The following is a 24234-nucleotide window of genomic DNA, read 5'->3' as shown; positions in this document are numbered from 1 at the left end:
TTGCTGAATCTATTTTTTTCTGAATATTAAAATAATAGAAATACATTAATGAGATTTTTATTTATTCGTGTTCAGTGGCAGTTACTTAGGACATTCACTTTTTCAGGGAAAGCAGTCCACAATTTCTAGACTCTGTGGAAATGTTGAGAATGATAGCAATAAGTAAAGGGTATGAAAGATTTTTAAAATTCACTTTCCTATGGATATGCAGTGGATGAAAGTTACCTTTCTAGTAAGCGCTTCCTCTTTCAATGCTAAAGTTTTACAGTGTTTAAATGAATGGGCCATTTAATTTGATTTTTTTTCTATGAAGAAATGCAATTGATATGTTTAAAACTAAGTGACTAATCAGCCTGAGTAGTAAAATTTGCATTTGATTGCAAAATATTTTTAATTCTTCTGAAATGCAAATGTATAGTTTTAAAATAAAGTGGATTTCCTTTTTGTTTTGAGGAAAATGACAGTAGTCTTTGAGACTTTTGGATATCTGTGTCATGTGATTATAAATTATATATTTTAAAAATATTTCCACAGTAAATCTTGCATTTATTGAGTTAATAAACAATATAGTTTAATAATATATCCATATTCAACAGAGCTTATTATTTATATGAAACTGGGTATTATCACTTATCTTTGAAACAAGCATAGCATTAAACTATTTAGTAGTCAGTTTATCTTCCACCATTATCTTTGGTTTACTGTACCTTAGAAAGAAAATGTAAATTATAGTGATATTAAATTATGTTTATTCTGTATTTTTTAGTTGTCTTTAAATCTGCATTATTCTCTAAATTCTAAATCTGAGTTCTTGAAATTGTGTGTATTAGGACCTTAGGAAAGAAGAAAAGGAAGAATGTGTGTGAGGTTTGAAATGTGGACAATTAGTATTATTAACTATTTTTATATTTCAAAACCATATTGTTTTATTTATATGTATAGAATTCTATTTTACTTGTAGTGGTAACATTTTCTTGCTAGGTCCCTACAGAAAAAAATCTGTGTTTCTGACAGTTTCGCCAAATTAAAGCTCCACAAATCTGGTATAATAATTCCCAGCTTCAAATTGTCTGTGCTTTTTCTGAAGAGAATAATGATAAAAATATATATTTTACAGTGTTCAGTGTAACATGTATAGCCTTGTTTATCTGAAATTTATTCATGGACAGCTATTTCTGGGAGATGAATGTATTTTACTTTATAAGGAATGCTTGGCCCACTTTACATATGAGCAGAGCACTTTTGTGAGGAAAAATAATGAAATGAGGTCTGTAGGCTTGTAGAAGCTTCGAGAGGAAAGCTATTACATAAACTCCCAGCCTTGTTTCCATGTGTACTTCACTGTTCTGTGTTGTTCTGTGACCAAATTTATGCTAGGGCTCTTGCTTCCTGTCAGACCAAATGGAAACGTACTGATGTGTTGGCATAGAGAAACTGTTTCCTAAAATAATAAAGTGTTCTTATTAGAATACTTATAAACCTTTATGACCATGATGTGTATATATGCTGACTGGCTAGTAAGTGTGTTGTGGCAGCTCAGCGAATTTGGCTTTTTCCATTTTATTGGTGAGCATTCATAGGAAGTAAAAAATGGGACAGTCTTGGTTTTTAGAACACTTTTAGTTTAGTCACATAAAAATATGTTTCTATCACAGAAATTCAAACTTCGAAACCTTGATATCCTAAAGGTTCTCTTGTCCAAGGATATCTTGGATTATATACCCAGAACCCTAACTAGGTGAATGAGATGGGGAATAGGGTTTCTAATCTGTATTGATTCAACCAAATATTGAACTTATAGCATGTTAGGAAGTCAAGTATATATGGAAACATAATTAAATGCAAGTAACAGTTCTACCTCTAAATTCTAGTATACGGAAATATCAGTTTACAAACAAAACACAAAAGAAGTTCTAAAGTTACCCCAGAAAATATATATGTATTATACATTTCATAAACATCTTTTTAATTATATGAATACATTTCAAAGATGTTTGTACATATGTGTTTTGATATTTTAATCAATATTTAATACCATTTGATTCCTTTAAAAAAAATCTGTTTTTATAGTTCAGTCACTTACTTCTTTACTGCAGAACATTATCATTAGCTGGGTAGGATTCCCAAACACATGTTTTCTTTATTTGACAAATAAAGAGCTGAGGAAAGAATGTCACTGAAGAAGCATAGATATAGATTTTTACTTGGCCTTCTGAGAAGTGCAATCCCATGAGTAAGTTAAATACTTGTAATTTTAAATCAGTTCTTCCCTGGTTTCTTATTATTCTTTTGTTGCTTTTCAACCTATAGGATGGAGCTGTCCTTGAACTTGGTTTATTTGATCATTCAAGTGCAACCATCAACTTGTCTGTAATATTTAAAACCTGAGGCTTCATGGTGTTATTTGCAAAATAACACCACATAAACGTTTGGGCTTTGGTTTCTTTGAAATATAGTGTTGGTTGCTTTATGAATAAAAGCATAATTTCAATTCAGGAGACTTTTTGCCTGAAGCCTATAAGACAGATGCATCTGATTAACTTTGGCGAAACTGGACTGGCCTGTTATTGTAATGTAGATGTTTTCGGGGTTGGGAGGATATTTTAAAAAGGCATGCAAGAGGGTCTTTTTTTTTTTTCCCCCAAGAGACTGAGAACGGTTTTGCCCCAGAAACTGCGTCTCAGACTGCTTCATTTTTTGCGCACTTTTATTTTCTAGTGGAACTTCTCCATTAGCCTGTCTGAATGCAATGCTTCACACTAACACGCGAATCGGGGATGGAACATTCTTCAAAATCCCTGGGAAGTCAGGCCTCTATGCTCTCAAAGTAAGTTGGACTGTTCTGCATATTATGTCTGTTATTACCATGTATCATGCCTTTATTCAGACATGTGAAGGTAAACAAAATTAGATTTGGGTGAGGGGGTAGAATGATCCCTTTGCCTTTTAAATGTGTTCAGATGTCTTAAAAATGATTTCATATTAAGAATAAACAATGACATTCTTCTTTAAAGAAAGCATATCTGTGGTTTCACTCTAACATATAGTAATGGAAAATGGTTGTGGCTTCCTTGAAATTCTTGATTCTTAAAAATTTACATGGAGGAACGCCATGGTTCATCAGCCAAAAGTTTTAAGATGATCACAGTTGCCAAAAACCTTTTTGATTTGATGATTACACATTGATACACCAGCTTCACACCTGTATGTCTGTCTTTTATAAAAATAAGAAATGTACCCATTCCTCTTGAAAATTTGTGTTTTTAATGTTATTTAAATTTGGAAGAAACAGTGATCTCTGGGAAGTTTTTAGTAATAAAAGCTTTTACTCGTATGAGAAGAACAGAGAAATTAAAAGCTGCAGATAACCAAGTCTTAATGATTTTGGTGTAATTTCCATTTACATCTGGAATGGAAATGCCATGTAAGATGCCAAATTCCAGAGGACAAAAGCTGATACAAATGGCTGTATAACTTAGAGCATGCAAAATCAGTGTATTTTCTCATAAATGGAAAGTATCAGCTTTAGTAAATGATGGGTTACGTTTAAAATTCATTAATTTCCTTTGAGAAGTTTCTTCTGTTTTATTTTGAATGGTAAAAGTTATACCTGGCAAAGAAGTGGGGATTCTTTCTCAGCTCTTAAGCATCAGGCTCTTGTTCTATGTGTGTGTTTAAGAAAATAATACAGGTTAATCAAAAGAGTTGTATTATTTATTATTTTTTGTAGCTACTTGGGGGTTAATTTATAATTACATCCAAGTTGTAAAGCCATTTTTTAAAATGAAGACGGTAGAGAGAAAAAGAGAAACATATGACAAAAAGAAACTTTGTCTTTTGTGTATATTTTAAAGGTTATCTCCCCAAACAATCAACTATGGCAGTGTGCTTTTCCCAGTAATCCACCCCCCTCCAACGAGTGGTTTTATGTTAAAAAATAAATCAGTATTGCAGTTTAAAATCACAAGTAACTTTGATAATTCCTTAGGGCTCTGGAAGTATTTTGAGTGTTTTCCATTGCTAATACATCTCCATAAATCATTATTTTTAAAATAATATAGAAAGAGGAGTCATCATGCTCAGCTGATGGAACTTTGGATTTAGGCTGTGAGTCTGAATTGGATGGCTCAGAGATGGCGGAGGCCAATGCCAATGGGGAAGGAAATGGAGGTAAGTGTGGCAGATTTTGAGATAGAAATCCTGTTCTCTTAAAGGTTATGTAGAGTTCCAATAACTTGCTAATTGAGTTCCCTACCATTATTGATAAAATTTTAAGTTTTTGCCACCATTTATCATTAAACAATTCTAAAGGTTAGCACCTAAGAAAAGGATTCAGTTGTTTGCTTTCTGCCTTATTTTGCTTTTTAACTATGGATTTCCCTGCATAGTATTCTTGAGTGTTATCGTTATATTTCTTGTGCAAGGTGAGAGGCTTATGCGGTTTGCTGTGGTTTTATCCTTATGTGAGGCTTGAGACGGCTCGGCTGATGTTTGGTTTCTGATTGTGCTGATTTTTCCTGTGATCCCAAGTAGTTTTATAATAACTTTGTTCCTAGGTTTGTCTTTAATAAATTAAGCTTAATGTTAACATTCCTCACAGTGAAACAGAGACCGAATGAGTTATATTCTTATGAAATGCTTTTGAAAAGTGAACAACCCTTCTGGAATTCTAAGGGGGCATTTTCCACTTGAATTCTGTCCATGTGGATTCATTTTTAACTTTCTCAAGACTTGCATTATGATCTGTTGGTGTATGTAATTTCTGTACTGCAGTTTTGGCAAATCTCTGCTCCACAAAAGCTGCTGTTCTTTTCTATTTTTTTAACCTAACTCACTGGTCCCCCAAGTGGACCCATATCATGCTTTGAGAGGAAGACTGTGTCATTAAAGTCTGTGTAGGTGGACTCATAGAAATCAGTAAATTACCGTTAAACAAACAAACCTTAAAGGATCCTTGCAGAAATATCATATTTCAGTAATAGCCCAAAGCCATTCATTTCATTAATGGTCGTAGGAGTCCCATTGTATTCTGACTGGCCACTCCTGCCCTTTAAACTGGTGTCTTTCTGATAGTCCCCTAGAGGCTGATTTTGCTTCAGCGCCATCTGACCTGTAGCCAAGGTGCTGAATTATTATAGGAAACACAGATTCTTGTCTTAGTAAAATGACTGAAATCAGCTTTGTAAACTTTTTTTTTTTAAACCAGCTTTCATTTAATTTGATGTCCTTATTCCTCCTGTACCTTTTGAAAACTCAACTAAACCCCCCACCCCTATTATGGTAGTGCTGTGAACTTTGGCAGCTCCTTGTGTTTAGAAAGAGAACAGAGCAGAGATGCAGGACAATTTCTGGATTTCTGGAAGGCCTAGTGAATGGGGCACATTCTCCTTCAGTGGCTGAATGGGAATCTTACTGGGTCCTCTTGCTGTACTGCATGCTTGCATGAACACTTGCAACCTCCCTGTCTCTCCCACCTACTTTCTGTTAATGTAGATCAACATATATATTGAGTTTCTGCTATGTGCCGAGTGCTGTTCTCAACATTATAGTTGTTGCAGTTAAAAAGAAGAACAAAAAGAGACCTCGCATGGATTGTATATTGGTAGAGAGACAGTAAGCAAGATAAATATGTGAAATTTACAGCTTATTTAGTGCTGACAAGTGTTATGGGGCAAAATCAATTAAATAAGGAGATAAGAACGAGAGAGAAGTACATCTGAGAAAAGACCCAAGGGAGTGAGGGAACAGGCATTTGATGGGAGAGAGTTCTAGACAGAAGAAGCAGCAATTATAAAGGCCTTAAAGCAGGAGAGTGCCTGGAATGTTCCAGAAACAGGCCAGTGTGGTTGGAATCCAGAGTGAGCAAAGGAGAAGATGGTAAGATACAGTTGCAGAGAATTTTTGGAGTGCCATGACACAAAATTTTGTTTTGAGTGAGATGTTAAACCACTGCAGGGTTTTGAGCTAGAAGGACAATGATCTCAGGTCTTAGCAGGATCACTAAGTACAAAAAAACCATATATAAGAGAACAAGGACAAAAACGGGGAGACAAGTTAGAAAGCTTTGGTGTAATCTAGATAAGAGATGATGGAGTTTGAATAACAGCAGTAGCAATGAATGTGATGAAAAGTAAGTGAATTCTAGGGTAGACCCAATAGGAACTGCTGAAATTAGTGTAGTTACGAGATAAAGAAAGGAGTTGGAGATGACTTCAGAGTTTTGAATGCCAGCAAGTAGAACTATTTTCTTTAACTTAGATGGAATACTTGAAAGAGAGTCAGTTTGGGGTGGGGGATGTTGACAGAGGAGCTCAGTGTAGGACATATTAAACATGAAATTAATTTTCAGCATCCAAGTGAATATGTTAAATAACTGGACTTGTCTGTCTTAGATTAATGGGAAAGACTTTGCTGGAAATATACATTTGAAAGTGGTCAGTTTATAGATGAGCTTTAAAGATAAGAAACTGGATGAAATCACCAAGAAATTGAAGGCAGATAGAAGAGAGGAGAGGCTCAAAGACTGAGCTTGGGGTACTTGAAATTTAAGAGGTAGGAGAGATTATAGGAACCAGCAAATGAGACAGAGGATAAGTGGACAGACAACTTATGTTTGTTCTGAAAACAGTGAAGAAAGTGTGTCTGGGGAGGATGTAACTCAAATGTGTCAGTTGCTCTCTCTGTGTCAACTTACAATGAAGGCCGAGAAAAAAAACATTGGATTTAGTTTTGTGACATTATTGACAATGACTTTTTTAAAATCATACGTTGAGACCGCAAGCACAGATGGAGTAATGTGCAAGAGAATGGGAGAACAGAAATTGGGAGTCCCCAAGTGTAGTCAATTCTTTCAAGGTTTTTTGAGATAAAGGGAAGGAGTGAAATGGGGAAATGGCTGCAAGAGGAAGTGGAAGAAAGGAAAGTTTTCTGAATATGAGAGGTAAATGTGAAAACAATCATATACTGCTGGGAAGAAATCCAGTTGAAGAGGTTTCGATGAGGAAGGTGTCCTGTTGCCATGTACTTGATTGGATGAGAGGGAAGGCGATCACAGACGAAGAGATTGGCACTCTTCAGGAGTATTGACTGGTGCTGTAAGGAAGCAATAGGAAAAATGAGGGTGCTAGCTAGAAATGAAGGCAGGTGAGTATGTGGGAAGGGGCTGCACAAGTTCACTTCCTAATGCTCCATTTTTCTCAGTGAAATAGGAAATAAATTCTTCAGCCACGGGTGAAGATGGAGAGGTAGCTCTGTAGATCTAAGGAGAAGATAGAAAAAATGTTTGTCTTGGGTCTGACATCATTAAGGACAGTTCTGAGACTGCTGATCCTGAATTTAACGTGAGAACAGCCAGCATGTCTGTGCATTTTTCTCCAGTCACGTTCAGGACCACTCTGTGAGTGCAGAGTAGACCGATGTTGAAGTGGACCAGAGCTGGGGTTCAGGGGTGAACGATGAAGCCAGAGAGGGGTGCGGGAGTTGAGGGTGCATGACATGGAGCATTAAGACCCATCTCTGTGGAATTTAAGCTGGTTGTGGGGGTTGAGCAAAGGCACATTTGTGTGAGGAATGGCATGAAGGAGGAGGTGGAGGTCTCCTTAGGGAGGAAGAATTGTTTGATTTGGTGTTCAAGAGGAAATGAGTTGGAAGGATAGATGCTTTAAGAGTGGAATATATGAAATTGAGGTTGTAGTTGTTGTTCAGTTGCTAACTCATGTCTAACTCTTTGCTACCCCACGGTAGCCTGCCAAGCTCCTCTGTCCATGAGATTTCCCAGGCAAGAATGCTGGAGTGGGTTGCCATTTCCTTCTCCAAGGGATCTTCCCAACTCAGGGATCGAACCCCCATCTCCTGCATTGGCAGGCAGATTCTTTACCCCTGAGCCACTGGGGAAGGCCCTGAACTTGAGGCTAGAGTGGATTATGGGAGGTGTGTCTGAGCTGAGAAGAAAGAGGGAGGAGAGCTTGAATGCTGTTACGAATGGTTAGGTAGTGTGGGCCCTCTTCAGAGTGTCCTGGCCAAGGTGAGCATCAGTGACTGAAACTGAGCAGCCCTTCCTTTGCCCAACTTCCTGTCATGAGATGGAGCAGGGTCAACATGGAGGAAATATTGTCTTTTCTTATCCGCACAAGGATGTTGTAAAGGCTGGTGGTAGTAGAGAATCATCTGTGTGGATATTGAAACGGTTCCGACAGAACTAGCATTGAAAGGGTGTGATATTTAGGAGCTGAAATCGTCCAGAGATGAAAGGGAGTGACCCTGAGTTGGTAGATAATTACAGAAAGGTAGAACAGTCTATTGACAACCGACTGTTGGAGATACAATGCTGGAGGCGTTTAAGGAGCAGGAAGGAGCATAGAGGTCAGAAGTTCCATTTTCAGGCCCAGCAATACAAGATGTGTGGGAAAGACACAGGCTGCTACCTGAGAAGGTTCCAGGGGAAGTAGTGTCCGTGGACGAGGGCCAGGTCAATCAGATTTTGCTAATGACTAACCCTGAATTTCAGAAGAAAGAGTGGGAGGGTTTTAGTGGCTCTGAAGGGGTCCAGGGCAGGGTGAAAGCACTTAGGCAATAATTAAACCACAACAGGGATAAGCAAACTCCCCTAATTTGAAATGTGAATGAGTACTTCACCAAAGAGCACATACCCACACATCTCCAGCTAATGGGGACCAAAACTGGATTTCCTGGTCTCTCCTTTGAAGTTGTACTAACGAAATTGCTTTGAGAAATCACTGAAAGAATGGCAAATAGCTTATTTCCTTGAGTGTTCCTTGACTTGCCCACTTTTACATCTTACTGCAAACCACAATTGCTTCTTGTAGAATGAGTGTGTTCCCTATCTATATGAATACCATATACTTCTGTGTACAGTCCGTTAACCCCAGGATAGATTTTCAAACCTCGATACTGAAAATATGTTGAGTGCTCACAACGCCTATCCTTTGTGAACTGTTTACATGTAGCCTGATTAATGCTGACAGCTCTCCTGTGAGCTAGTCAGACTTGCTAGGCTCTGTTGCTGTATTTGATTGAATTTTTCTATTTTTGATTTTTATTTTGTTCATATTTTTAATTTTATTTTAAATTTATTTATTTTTTTACCAGTAAGGAAACAGACTTAGAGGTTCAGTGTTTCATTCGGGTGGCATGCTCAGGTTGATGTGAGTGACCCCAAAAGCCAGGCTCTGACCACTCTGTGACCCTGCCTGGAACCTTGGGGAACACTCTTAGCCCGGGAGTCACTGGTGCAGTTTAGCTTTGCAACAGTTGTCCAGCTCTGTTCTGATGCTAAACTTGAGAATTTGACAAGGAGGAACCACCGGCTTATCCAAATGAAGGAATGGGCTACCGCATGATTTCTGACAAATCAGTAATAACTGCCATGAAGCTGAACTGGTTTAGATGATTTCCTTACTTACTTTATTTCTAATAGGTGTTTGAACCAGCAGTTAGAATGGATATAATTTCCACACTTCTTACAGCTGTACAAATACACTTTGAAAATATAATTAGAGAGGGAAGGTGGGAAGTGAAGGGTTGTGGGGGCCTTGGGAGAGAGGGCAGGGGAGAGGAGGGTCCCACCATCTGTTTTTTAAATCTGTATTCTTTTCTCCTTTTCCCATTCCTCCTTTGGGATATGAGAGAGTGAATAGTATGGAAGTGAAAAATAACTATCAATTGGTAAGATACCCTTGTGACAGTCCTGAGACTAAGCCTCTGCTACCATAGAGTTATTTCAGATGAACAGAGATTAGTTGACATGTGTTACACCACTAAACGGAAACTCAGGAAAGTATTTGAAAAGAAAGCGCTTTATGAAAGCTGGTAACCGGAAAGAAGTCTTGTAGCTTGATTCCAGTGACATGTGAATCTTTAGATAAAGATAATAACAGTAATGCGTTTGCTTTCTTCTTGCAGTCCGTTGGCCAGCAAAACAGATTTGTTTTTAAATAATAGACGCTTCGCCAAGTTATTTCATTTTAAAGTCTGGTTGCTTTTTTTTTTAACAGTATGGGAAAGGTAATATATTCTCAATTCTAGAATTAACAAGAGACAAAACTAGGGCTGTGCATTAGGTTTCTTTGACTCCTAAACAGTTTTTCAAGTTAATAAGAATTAGAGACTCAAGAAAGTAAACTCTTCACATTTTATAGGCTTAGCTCAAGAGGTGAAAGAGTGATTTAGGAGAATCACTTGATGTATATATCTTTGTTGACAACCCATGACCATTTATGTCTGTATTAGTATAGATCTATGTCACCCAAAGAAAATATTTAGAATTTTGTGGACTATTTTAGTCTGAGATTTATGCTTATGTTTGTGTCTGAGTTACTTTCTGAACATAATACATTGGTATATTATGAGTTTGCTTATACATATTAAGTTGACTTACAATACATGGCTGGCTGTGGAAACCATACATATTTTATAGAAAAGATACCATCAGTAGATCGTCTTCACCTCCTTCCCCTTCTGTTTATAAATTGTTATTAAAAAGAAAAAAAATGAGCTTCTCTTTTTGTGGCCATAATATATTTCATGTTTAAAATCCAAAGCAGCCATCCTACTTAATCTTTTAAAATGAGGAAACTGGAGAATGTACAATTTTCATCCATAGAGATCAAAAAAGGTTTTGCTTGTTATTAACCCTAATGGCTTTCAGGGAGGAAGCAGCACTCTAGCTGGAGAATTAGTATTTTCAAAGTCTCTATTTAAGGAAAAAGATTATAGAGAACACACATCCTATGTTTTAGTCCTCAGATCCCGGGGTGAATAATGATTCTAGCGTTCGCAGAATTTTATGTGGTCCCTTTTCATTATTCCTTATGGCCAGTTTTATAAGCGGGTTTCTGATTGTATGATTCTTGGCAGAGTCATGTTAACTTAATGAAACATTATTCAGCTCACTCTTTGTTTGCGTTGGCTCAGAGGCCGCAGTTTGAGGGGCCTTTTTTTTCAAAAGTGAAAAGTGCTTTAAAATGGCCTGAAGTGTGTGGATAGGATCTCAGTTGAGACATCAATTACACCCAGATGAGCAGCTTCCTGGAGGAAGTGAGAAGGGTACTAATGAAGGTTTCGGCGCCCTCTGGGAGTAGTCACACTGACAGTTTATCCCTGGCAGTTTTTTACAAGGGGTGGGAAAGGAGAATGTGTGCACCCTGGAGCTGGGAAGGATGTGTTCAAGTGACTTTTGAAGAGGTCGCCCCACAATTGGGTGTCTCTGCTCGCGGTGGTATTGGCCTGGTGTTGCTGGGCTTTTTCAGGAGCTTGCCTGTGACTGCTCACATGTGATTTTACATCAGATGACACATGAGCCTTCTTTGTGTTCATCATCCATCTCTCCCTGACAGCCATTCCTGAGAATCTTGTAGGAGGGAAGGAATTCTTTCAGCGACTGTGTCAGGTCCCCTGATTTTTCTCAGGTTGAGCGAGTTTGTCTTTTATCCAACGTCTGCATTATCGTTAACAGCTTTGTTGGCTCCTAGAGACACCTGCTCTACATTGGTGGCCCAGGGAAACCTAAGCGTGTGAAAATGTTGTTGTTTTAGTTACACATGGAAGAAAAAACAGAGGAAAAAGAATACTCTTCACAGTCAGAAATGACCGTTGGCAGGATATAAAACTTCCTCTGCCCACTCTTTCTCATTCTCCTTTCTTTCATCCCAGCCCACAGCCTTCACAGTTCAGGGGAAGTATGAGGGACTTCAGAGATTCACACAGGCCTGGATCTCTCTCATGTCAGCATTTTACTTAAACCAGTCAATTCAAGGAGACATTATTCTAATAGTAAATGCCCAGAGGGATGGGAATCCCACAGTCTTCTTTATATTTGTGTCTCTGTGTTTTTGATAACCTTTATAGTCAAGAATCTTTTCCTTATGCTGAAATCTCTGGAGCTTTTAATTAAACCAATTTTCTCCTTTTCCCCCCTCTGATGATGGAGAACAGCTGGGCATCATCTTAGCTCCCACCCCCTTCATCTTAACTCCTCCAAATAACTTATCCCAGCTCTTTCAAACATGACTTATAGATACTATTTTCCATTTCTTTTACCCATTAGGGACCTCTTTTTCTTACATATTTCCCCTTGAACCCTGAACTTTGTTCTTGTGTAAATGGATTTTGGTTAATTTTAACAGTCCAAGAGTCATGAAGTTAGAAAAAAAGTTTTTAAGTGTAGATAAAGTGACCCATTTAAGTGTACTTTCCCCTCTTTTCTTGTTCAAGGAAAGAAATATTTCATAATATAGAGATAAAGATTGGAAATAGAGCACGATCTCATGATAAAAGTGAAGTCCCTCTCATATAAAACCAAAATTAAATGTATTCTTCCAATTACTCATCCCAAAGAATCAGATTTCTTCTTGATTGATACAGTTTGTGATTGATAGAGAGGAACAAAGAATCCATGCTTTTAAAATGAAGTACTTTTTTTCAGTCATGTCAGATAATCCATCGTTTCTTTTTTCTCTAAAGTGACAGGGTATAACCATTTCTCAAACAGTTAACCATCTGTTTGTCTAACTCCCTTTCTTATTCACTGGAGTTATGCTTTATATGTTGAAGTATGGAGTCATTAGTAGTGCCCATGAATGAAGCACTTATCCTTGACCTATGCCAACCTTTTAATGATATTCTTTGTGGCTGCTTTTTTCTATTTCTCATCTTCTAGATGGGTTGCTGTATTTTGGAGCAGATGTTTCAGGAACTTGTTGCCATGTAGATCACAGGTGTTGTGGGGTATAAGAGAAATAGCTTCTAATTACCACCCCCCCCAACCACACAAAGCAGCTTACTGTGTTATTTTCCATAATTCTAAGTGGATTCTATATTGGTTCTATGATAGGAGGGGTTAGGTGGTTATAGGATATGTTGGAGAAGGAAATGGCAACCCACTCCAGTATTCTTGCCTGGAAAATCCCATGGACAGAGGACCCTGGTAGGCTACAGTCCATGGGGTCGTAAAGAGTTGGACACAACTGAGTGACTTCACTTTATGGTTATGTATGCTTTTTCTATTAAATATTATTATTTCTGGTTTTGTTTCTCTTTTCTTATCTGAGCTTCTTGTCTAGATATACAGAGGTACTAATCCAACTAAAATGTCCTGGTGATAAATTGAGTGCTGATTAGGAGGGATTCCTATGCCTTCAATGAGTAAACTATTCTTCCTAGTTACTTGTGGAAATTCATTGTCTGGTCTGATACAAACCAATGTGTTTGTGAACTATTTGAGGACATTGCAATAAAATTGCAGTACATCTATGTCTGGGATATCAGATGACCGTCATTTGTAGTGCGTGATATCTGCCACCCAAATCATTAATGTGTCTGGCATGATTACGTCTTGTGGAGCACGTTCTTACTGATACACATGCCTGGTATAATCATGAATCATCTGATTCGTCCTTCCTCCTAGTTAATTTTTGCTCTCTTCTCTGCAGACCTCTTCTGACCAAGAAAAGGGCCTTTTGACCTAATATAGCAGACTGTATAGTAAAGTTTTCAGTTTGTTACTGTTGTTGTTCAGTGGCTTAGCTGTGTCTGACTCTTTGGGACCCCATGGACACACCAGCCTCCTCTCTTCTCTGCTGTCTTCTGGAGTTTGCTCAAACTCATGTCCATTGAATCGGTAATGCTGTCTAACCATCTTTGCCGCTCCTTTCTCCTTTTATCGTCAATCTTCCCCTAGCATCAGAGTCTTTGCCAATGAATCAGCTCTTCATGTCAGGTGGCCAAAATATTGGAGCTTCAACATCAGCCTTTCCAATGAGTATTGAGGGTTAATTTCCTTTAGGATTGACTGGTTTAATCTCCTTGCAGTCCAAGGGACTCTTAAGAGTCTTCTCCAACACCACAGTTTGAAGCATCAGTTCTGCAGTGCTCAGCCTTATTTATGGTGCAGCTCTCACATCTGTACATGACTGCTGGAAAAACCATAGCTTTAACTATATGGACATTGGTCAGCACAACGATGCCTCTGCTTTTTAATACGCTGTGTAAGTTTGTCATAGCTTTCCTTCCAAGGAACAAACATCTTTTAATTTCATGACTGAAATCACCATCCAAGTTATATTAGTTGTATTTTATTCATAGCGAATGTTGTTCAAATACTATCTAATACCAGTACTTACAATGTTTAGACACTGCCTCCCTTGAAAGGCTGAGGGGAAAATTGCTGTTTCCATTATTTTATTGCTATTATTTCTCTGTTTAATTGCTCACCTCTTATACCCTTTGGATGTTTTCTTGTAATGCAACAAGGGAAATTGTTTAAATCTAGGTACCTAAACATATCTTGGAATAAGGACTGCTCTGAAAGGAGCGGTTCTCCTCAGTCTGAATCCAAAAAGAATTAAGGAGTTGCCTTTTTCCTGAAAGAAATGGAGTCCTGGAAATATTTAGCTGAGATCAGATGATTTTATCTGGTTGCCATTAAGTCATCTTCAACAGTTTTTGGCATGTATGTTGCTGCTGTTTATATCCAGAGTATCTGATATGCACAATTTCAAATGTAAGTGTGACGCATAAAACATAGCACAGTTCAAACATAAACTTTTGGGGTTACTTGCCAATCTGGGGATAATTTTGAATTATCCACTTATTGATCCTTTAAAACAAATTTTGGTTATCACTGCCAGCAGGTTCATAGGGTTGATTTTTCTCAGGCAGAAGGAATAGTTCTAAACCTTTTTTTTTTTTTAATCATTCCTTATCTTTGGCTGTGCTGGGTCTTCATTGCTGTGAGGGCTTTTGTCTAGTTGCAGGGAGTGGGCGCTGGGCTCTAGTTGCCATGTGCAGGCTTCTCTTTGCGGTGAGTCCTCCTGCTGTGGTTCCCAGGCTCCAGGGCACAGGCTCAGTATTTGTGGCGCATGGGCCCAGCTGCTCTGTGGCATGTGGGATCTTACCGGATCAGGGATAGAACCCATGCCTCCTGCATTGGCAGGCGGATTTTTTTTTTACCACTGAGCCACCAGGGAAGCCCTATACCATTGTTTTATGAAAAAAGTACTTTTAAGAAAACTTAAGGGCTCAAAGTCAGGTCTTAGGTCTTAGTCACTGTTATACCCCTGCATTTTATACAGTCCTTGGCAGGAAGGTGTTTAATAAAAGTGTTGCAATTGAATAAATGATTAATAAACAAGCTCCTCTAAGATCCAGCCCTCTTTTGAAATTGAATTCTAACAATGTGCCACATTCAGTTTCAGTTCAGTTACTCAGTCGTGTCAGACTCTTTGTGACCCCATGAACCACAGCACACCAGGCCTCCCTGTCCATCATCAACTCCTGGAGACCACCCAAACCCATGTCCATTGAGTTGGTGATGCTCATCCTCTGTCGTCCCCTTCTCCTCCTGCCCTCAATCTTTCCCAGCTTCAGGGTCTTTTCAAATGAGTCAGCTCTTCGCACCACTTTAGGTGGCTAAAGTATTGGAGTTTCAGCTTCAGCATGAGTCCTTCCAATGAATATTCAGGACTGATTTCCTTTAGAATTGTCTGGTAGGATCTCCTTTCAGTCCAAGGGACTCTCAAGAGTCTTCTCCAACACCACAGTTCCACATTATTAATCCTCATATACTGTGTGCTATTTGATTTAAATTTTTGTAGTTTAGAAGAACTCTGCTAAGCCTATAGCATATACAGGATCACTTTGATGGAAAACTGTTTTGATTTGAGAGTGTCTGTTTGTTGAGAAAATTGAAATGAAGTAGTTGGAGGAAGAACTGAAAGAAATGAAATCGATCAAGGAATGCTCATTTTCCTGCCTTCATTTGCCCTTTGAACCCTGGTTACCTCAGGTAGCCAGTCACTTCGTATGTAGATGAATGAGACATATGATGATTAATATCTTTGTTGCATTGACTCTCTTGTGCCCACATCCTGGGCTATTTTGTGGTTCTGCCCCCACATGGCTCCTGACATTTCAAGTAAGCATTGTCATTTCTAATTTTGACTTTTCAGTGATAGTTATTTTTATTTTACCACACAAAACCTCCAGACTGTGACGTTTCTCTTGAAATAAGTCAACAAGTAAGGACAGCAAAAGGAAGTGTATCTCCATTTAGTGGCAGTTCATGGGGCTTCCCAGGTGGCTCAGATGTTAAAGAATCTGCCCACAATGCAGGAAACCTGGGTTCGATCCCTGGATCGGGAAGATCCCCTGGAGAAGGGACTGGCAACCCATTCCAGTATTGTTGTCTGAAGAATTCCATGGGCAGAGGAGCCTGACGGGCTCCAGTCCACGGGGTCCCGAAGAGTCAGACACGACTGAGCGACTAACACTTTTAGCTTTCACACTTCACATAGATCTCCCACGGACTTGCATAAGATGCTTTTTTTTCAGTTTGGTTTTCATATTTTCCCTAATTTATCTTAGGATAATGTGCAATCTTTTAATAAAGATTCTGTTTTCAAATTTTAAAAATTCATTCGTGTATATATGCTTTTCCACCAAAAAAAAAAAAAAAACAAAAAAAAACAAAAAAAAACAACCCTGTGCTTTGCTGACTTCCCCTTCCATGAATTCTTGTTAAAAACAGTAACTGAAAGTTAACTTTAGAAAGAAATACTTTAGAACTTCCCTAGTTGTCTGGTGGTTAAGAATCCACCTGCCAATGCAGGGGACACATATTCAATCCCTGGTCTAGGAATATTCCACATGCTACAGGCCAGATAAGCCCGTGCACCACAACCACTGAGCCTGTGCTCTAGAGACACAACTGCTGACGCTCAATTGCCTAGAGACCATGCTTTGCAACAAGAGAAGCCACTGCAATGAGAAGCCCAAGCACTTTCAACAAAGAATAACCCCCTACTCACCACAACTACCAGAGAAGGCAATGGCACCCCACTCCAGTACTCTTGCCTGGAAAATCCCAGAAGGAGGAGCCTGGTGGGCTGCAGTCCATGGGGTCACTAAGAATCGGACACGACTGAGCGACTTCACTTTCACTTTTCACTTTCACACATTGGAGAAGGAAATGGCAACCCACTCCAGTGTTCTTGCCTGGAGAATCCCAGGGATGGGGGAGCCTGGTGGGCTGCCGTCTATGGGGTCACACAGAGTTGGACACGACTGAAGTGACTTAGCAGCAGCAGCAGCAGCACCACAACTAGAGAAAAACCTGCACAGCAGTGAAGACCCAGCATAGGCAATTTTTTTTTTTAAGGAAAAGAAATAGATACTTGAGACAAATTTCATAAAAATCAAATTGGACAGTTTAGTTTAATTAACGTTCATGGATCAACTGCTCTGTGCTTGTCTTTGCACAGAAGCAAGTATTCAAGTTGCTGGGCCTGTGAGTAATAAGGCAGATGCAGGCAACAGTATCTGAGAGACTGGCATGAATTCATAACACTAAGTTCCAAGAAAGCATGGGTAGGAGAAGAGTAAGTCTTCCTCAGAGATGGGGATAGTCAGGAAAGCTTTGAGGAAGCTGTTTGAGTTCGGTCTGTCAAGATGAGTTTGCTAGGCAGAAAGATGAAAGAGGGACGGTCAGAGCAAGTGAGACAAATACAGCGAGTATTATGTGTGTTCAGGAAATGCCACAAGATTTCGACTGGCTGAATCAGAGAGGTGGGAGTTGGGAAGATGACCAGGTGTGAGACTAGAAATAAAGACAGAGTCAAGATTGCATTCTGCTCAAACATACGGTTATCGGGGGAAGGGAGTTTGGGATCGACATGTACACACTGCTATATTTAAAGCGGATAGCCAACAAGGTCCTACTGTATAGCACAGTGAACTCTGCTTAGTGTTATGTGGCAGCTTGGATGGTGGCGGGGTGGGGTGCGGTGTTTAGAGGAGAATGGATGCATATATATGTGTGACTGAATCATTCTGTTGTATACCTGAAATTATCACAACGTTGTTAATCAGCTATACGCTAATGTAAAATTAAAAAAAAAATTTTTTTAAAGGAGTCCATTCTCCTTTCCCCTGTTTTTGTGTTTTGTGCTAAAGTTCAAAGCCCTCTTGTATAGTTGTCAGGGGCTTAGTACTTAGGCTGGGGGGAATGTCACCCATGCCTTCATCTCAGTGCTGTGCTCAGGCGCTCAGTCATTTCCCACTCTGAGCAGCCCTGCTTACAAAGTATGAGCTTTAGTCCATATTTTCCAGTTCCGTCACATTGTTGGGTCTAATGGTGAATGAAAAAGAGGAGAGAGGGGAAGGGACAGCTTGGGACTTGGAGAAAAGAGGCTGCCATCCAGTCTTGTTGAGATGCACTCAGCAGTTCCTCTAGCCTCGAGGGCTAACTGGTGATGACCTGTAATCCCTTGGGTCCCAAGCCTTCTCAGTAAAATATTTTGGAGGAGGAGTTTGGGAATCTGAGTGTGAATGAGAGTAGAGGTGGATGAGCGACAGCGACTGAAAAGTCCCATTAAACTGTTTGAATTAAAACCTGGCAGATTAGCTTTCAACTATGCTTTTAGCTTGCCTAGTTTTATCAGGCAAGCAAAACATAGAAATGATATTCCTGTCCCTTTTAAAACATTTTATTTTTTCTAGTCTTCAGTGTGTCCAGCTACAAGTAGGGCAGGCAGTCTTGTGGGGTTTCCAGGTATAAAGTCCTAGCATGAATTTTGTGATGCTGCCAGTGCAGAGTTATGAAAGAAAAAAAGAGAAAGAGTTTCTGTTCTATCCCGAGTGCCAAGAAGATATCACTTCTAAGCTGCATGTCAGAGTTAGATATTTATTGGCTAAAACATCTGTCCTAATTCTTCAGTTTCCTGGCTCCTGTTGTAATTTCAACATACAGGGGATTTCCCCTGGCCCTTTCTTGAACATTAATTTTTTTTTGGCTTGTATTTCAGAGGCCAAACTCAGCCCCTTAGATAAATATTCAGGCAACTGTTTAAAATAAGCCCTGTATTATTTATTTATCACATCTGTTAAGAAAGCTGCAAGGATAAAGTAAGAGTGAAAACTGTGTGTTTTGTCAGAATATGAATCTTGCAAGAGTGTGTTCAACCACTGCTCCATCTCCACAGTGAGTGGTTTTAGATTCAGCTACCCTCATGGCAAAGAATGAATATATCACTTAGATGCCCGTGTTTAGGGTCTATATAATCAGTACACACACACACACACACACACAGGCACACACTCTTTGAAGGCTGTGCATGCATTATATTGTGTCCTACTCATTTTTATTCTTGAACTTTCCCTTAGAAACAAGTTTTAAATATACAGGAATACTCATTTATATATTTTATTTTCTATTACATTTTTCTTTAAGAATCTGCATTTATTTTTTTAGAAATAAATAATTATAGGGAAACCAGTTTGGCCCAGAGAAATAGGATCAAGTTCAGAAAGAGGAACCAGGGAGGAAAATGACTCTGTAGTAAAGGAATTCTCATGATGCTTCACTTGGGTCTAGGCTGGAATGTAAGATGAAGTAAAACAGAATTGAGTTAAAGGGAATTGAATCACATTGAGGAAAAACTTCACAGTATTTTTTGAGGCTGTTTCACTTTTATTGTTATTCCCTCCAACTGAAATTCTGGGCTGTATGTTGACAACTCTTTCTTTTGGAAGCACTGTGTGTAAACACATGTGATTCACTGTTAACACAATGCAGTAGTGAATTTAAACAACCATACAGCGTATACACTGACACCGAAATAGGTATCACAATACCCCGTGGTATCCTAGGTCAGAAACAAATAGAGCCAGTTGTAATTTAGATACCTGTTATCCTCAGGAAGTGACAGCTGAGTGTATACTGCTTATTGTAGCAGTCAGAAAATAAAAGACATAAGGTTTTGATTACACCCACACTGATTCAGTAATTGTTGTTTTTTTGATCCTGCTGCATTGAAGTTTACCTTTGAAACACTTATGAATAAAATCATTTCCTGAGAAAATTGGTGAATGTGTTTTGATGCCCAGTAGGCCAGGAGCATTCGGATGCTTTTTACAAATTCCCTGAAACCCACGTGCTGCATTTTGGCTGTCTTTTTAAACTACCATTAGGTTTGTATTTTTCTAGGTGGTGATACTAATTTAAGAATGTGAAAGTAGTAAAATGTATTTGCTAATGTGCACTTTTCTTTTGGCTGGGCTCACATTCCATCCATTTAGCTCTGTTCAGTTGGGATTATATAACGTATCCACCACCTTCCTCTCATCTCTCCAGTTTGACACACTTCCTATTGACTCCAGAATGTTGAAAAAAAAAAAGCGTTCCATGTAATCAGTATAAAAATAAATTTATCTTTAGAATATAAACTGATGGTTATTTCTCATATTCCTTGATAAGTGAGCTTTGGCAAAGGGTACAAATAAGTGATGATATTAAGGAGAGAGGCCAGGAAGCCATAGTTTATGTAAGCAGTATTATAAAATGTTTCTTTACTGGAACATTTAGATTGTTTTAAGCATAAAATGTCATAGTGTATCGAAGAGAAAAAAGTTACCTGATCTTTTAACTCAGGCATTGCTCTCCCTGGATATCTAGGCTCATCCTTTTGCTACTTCGACCTTAATGTTTTCTGGGCCAGTTGACCTCAGTTTTTTCTTATCAGAGCTCAACATCTTGTTTCTTTGTGGCCTTATTAACTTCCTGTTTCATGTCTTCCAACATTATGCAACATGTTCTTTAGACATTAAATTTTCTGTATCAGTTCTTGGCTTTGAAGCCAGATATTCTAAATGGAAGATTATGGACCTGGCCTTGGACCCCAGTTCTGCTGTTCTACTGGCTGTGAGCGTGGGCACATGAATGACCATTTCTGAGCTGTAGTTTTCTCGCTCCAATGTGGAGATGACACTTTTTCCATCTCGCAAGGAAGCTGTGAGGATGAAATGAGGTCACGTGTGTGAAATGCCTGGCATTAATAACTAACAGCTATTTTCTAGACTGTGTTCATTTTGTCTTCCTGACTACTTTGTATCATTCAAACAAAACTCGATTCACTCTTTTGCCTGAGCATCCTCTTTCATGGGCTGCATTTTCCGTTTCTAGTCAGTGTGAGCTTTATTTATTTATTTAATTTTATTTTTACTTTGTTTTACTTTACAATATTGTATTGGTTTTGCCATACATTGACATGAATCCGCCACGGGTGTATACGAGCTCCCAATCCTGAATCCCCCTCCCACCTCCCCAAAACAGTGCCGTCAACACGGCCATATGCACATGTCTGCATTTTTTACTAGAATTTTTGTTTGTTTGTTTTAGATTTTATTGGAGTAAAATGACTCTACAGTGTGACTAGAATCTTAACTCGTCCACCCACCTTTCACACTCAGGTCGGAATTGTCCCAAGCTCCTGTTCCTTGGAAATTTTTCTTAGATTAGTGTTAACCCTGGTGCCCTTAAGAAGGCTTATTTTAAGCTTTTACAATATGTTCTCGAGTTATTTTCTTCCATATGACTTCCTCTTGCCTCCTGCCTTTGACATATGCCTCCATTTGCCACTAATCACAGTGCTTCCTCGTGTGGATTTTCCACATAAATTCCCCCTCCCCTGGAGTACAGAGAAAAGGCCTTCTATCTCTGCTGCTGCCAGAGTCACATCAGTGTGAAACCCGCTCTCTCAGGCAGAGTATCTGAGGAGGATGGAAAGAAGCGTTGGCGCTCCAGCACAGGTGTTACAGAGTAGAAATGACGGTGAACTTGACTTCCATAGATGAGGCACCGGGGATGGCTTGACTGTAGTAAAAATGGGTAGATCATATTGTAATCTGCAGAGTCCATGATTTTCTTAAAAATAATTACCTTCAGTTAACACTCAGCATCTCACATTTCATTTTTCCTTCTCCATGCTATGTACTTTGGCCCATAGCAGAGGATATACACCCACCCCAGTGCACAGATTCTATAGACGGAGGGCTTTTAAAGGGAAGATTCACAGTACCTCTGAGGCTGAAAGTGAAAGTGTTAGTCGCTTAGCTGTATCTGACTCTTTGAGACCCCATGGACTGTAGCCTGCCAGGCTCCTCTGTACATGGATTCTCCAGGCAAGAATACTGGAGGGGGTAGCCATTCCCTTCTCCAGGGGATTCTGAGGTTGGTAGATTGAAAACAGTTTCATTGATGTAGATTCTTTCTTCAGAATGTTATGAATTGCCCAGTCTGCATACTCACCTCCAGAAAGTACCTACTGACTCCCACCTCTTGAGACAGATATTGTGCTCTTTTTTATGTCTGTACAGTAGCCCGAGACATTGAAATTATCATCAGTTAGCGGGTAAGGAAACTGAGGCTCAGAGAGGTTCAGTGTAACTGTGGCCGCAGAGTGATTAAATGATCCCTTCTTTCAAATTGAGATACTCATCTTTATATTGTGCTATTTTGCTTTATTTTAGGTATCCATTTTCAATTGGAGAAAAGCTCCAAGTGAGTTAATTATAGTGAATATAAAAAAAAAAAGGAATTCAAATTAGTAATATCATTCTCTCTCTGTTTCTAGTGTGTGCGAAGCAGGTAACCGATGAAGCGTCTTCCACCCGAGATTCAAGCCTTCCTAACACAGCAGTGCAGAGCAAGTTAGTGTCTTCCTTCCAGCAACACACCAAAAAGGCTCTCAAACAGGTAAGGTCGCTGGTGCTTGTTTGTCTCTCAGTTCTACCTACTTAAGATAATGAAGCTTATGCAGGAAAAGCAAAATAAATAAGAATGTAGTAATCTGAAAGCAGCAGAGATGTGTTAGACTCAGCCACCCTCCTAATACCCAGTACGCTGACTTTAAGCTACAGACTAGGAGAGGCTTGGCTGAGAACTTTGATGTAAAAAAGAAGAGGGAAAGTGTGCTTGGAAACATATCGAACTTAATTAAGAGTGTGCATGTGTGTGTGTGATTTAGAGCAAATATATTGCTTGTTCATACACGTATTTTGAAAATACTGTCTCTATTTATGGTCTTATGTTTATCTGATAGTTGACGTCAAAAAGAAATGTAAGTTCTTTCTTGTTACTGAAATGAATTGCTATAAATAAGAAAAATAGCGGTTGTGGCTTCCTTGCATCTCGACTATGCATTAGTGTGTTTGGTGCTGAATAGAGGTCAGCTTTGCAGTATCATCCCCACATTACATAAGCAGTCTTGACCTGTGTGTCCTTGTCCAGAGATGGTGGTGAAAAGTGTGGTTATAATATTGGACTCGAGAAAGAAAGAAAGTGTTAGTGACTCAGTTGTATCCAACTCTTTGCAACCCCATGGACTGTAGCCTATCAGGCTCCTCTGGCCATGGAATTCTCCTGGCAAGAATACTGGAGTGGGTAGCCATTCCCTTCTCTAGGGAATCTCCCTGACCCAGGGATTGAACCTGGGTCTCCTTCATTGCAGTCGGATTCTTTACCACTCAGACATAACCTGGTTTCAACCCTTGCTACTCACTGTGTGTCTCTGGGTAAGCCACATTTCTTTTCTGAATCTTAACTCTTCTAGAAGATGGAGAAAATAAAAGTACCCTTCACCTGGGAATGATCCAAGAATTAAGCGAGGTGATAAGCTGAAAGGAGGTGGTAAAGTGAATGTGTAGCCCATAATAATCACTAATGAATGTTAGCTACAGCCACCCCAGAAATGCTGCATGTGTCCAGAAGAAAAGAAAGAGATGCTGTGGGCAGAGGGGAGCAGTGCATGATTAGAATAATGTCAGTAAATGCAGAGCTCACATATTTAGCCCTGAATTCATGGTTTTCTCTTGTTTAACTGCTTTCCTGATTTTTTATTTTCATCATTTTGTGACAGCCACCTCCACCTCACCCCTTGCTGACCCTTACCAAGTCTGGTAATAGAGGTGTCATTCTAAATGGTAGATTTATAAGAAGGAAAAAGAAGCCATGTTTTTAAATAAAGTTAAAAACATTTTTAAAGTCTTACCAACACATAAAGCTACGTAATATTCACATCCAATCTCTTGAAGTTAGGATGTCTCCACCGACTCCTCTGTTTCAAACTAGGAAACTTTAAGAAAGAAATAACATTTTTATACTGAATTCTGTTACTTTTTAATTCCGTCTTAGCTACTGAAATCACAGTATTTCTATTCACTGGTATTATATGTAAGGTAGTAACAGTGTTTCATCGTACAGAGGTCAAATACTGAGCTCCCCATTTGTGTCCTTGCTCTTGTGAAATGTTTTAGATGCCAGAGAACAAAATTAAATTCAGTGTGGCGATCCCTTTTTCCCTGATGAAGTAAACTAGGGGTGATGGTAGGGACGCCTGGGGAAAGGCTGATTCTAGTGGGAAAGTGGATGCAGGTACTAACATA

At 39.1% G+C, this 24234-nt stretch overlaps 1 protein-coding gene across 1 annotated transcript in view; it reads left to right on the top strand.

The window, feature by feature from the left end:
• The window catches only part of ASXL3 (additional sex combs like 3, transcriptional regulator), a 198720-nt gene that overhangs the window by 68986 nt on the left and 105500 nt on the right, over nt 1-24234 (top strand). The window contains exons 4-6 of the mRNA XM_018039352.1: nt 2719-2827; nt 4062-4170; nt 22425-22546. Of these exons, the coding sequence (XP_017894841.1) occupies nt 2719-2827; nt 4062-4170; nt 22425-22546 (340 nt within the window). The remainder of the gene's footprint in view (nt 1-2718; nt 2828-4061; nt 4171-22424; nt 22547-24234) is intronic.

The sequence above is a fragment of the Capra hircus genome, chromosome 24, assembly GCF_001704415.2.
Source record: "Capra hircus breed San Clemente chromosome 24, ASM170441v1, whole genome shotgun sequence".
Taxonomy (NCBI): domain Eukaryota; kingdom Metazoa; phylum Chordata; class Mammalia; order Artiodactyla; family Bovidae; genus Capra; species Capra hircus.
This window is presented reverse-complemented; position numbering and strand designations above follow the sequence as displayed.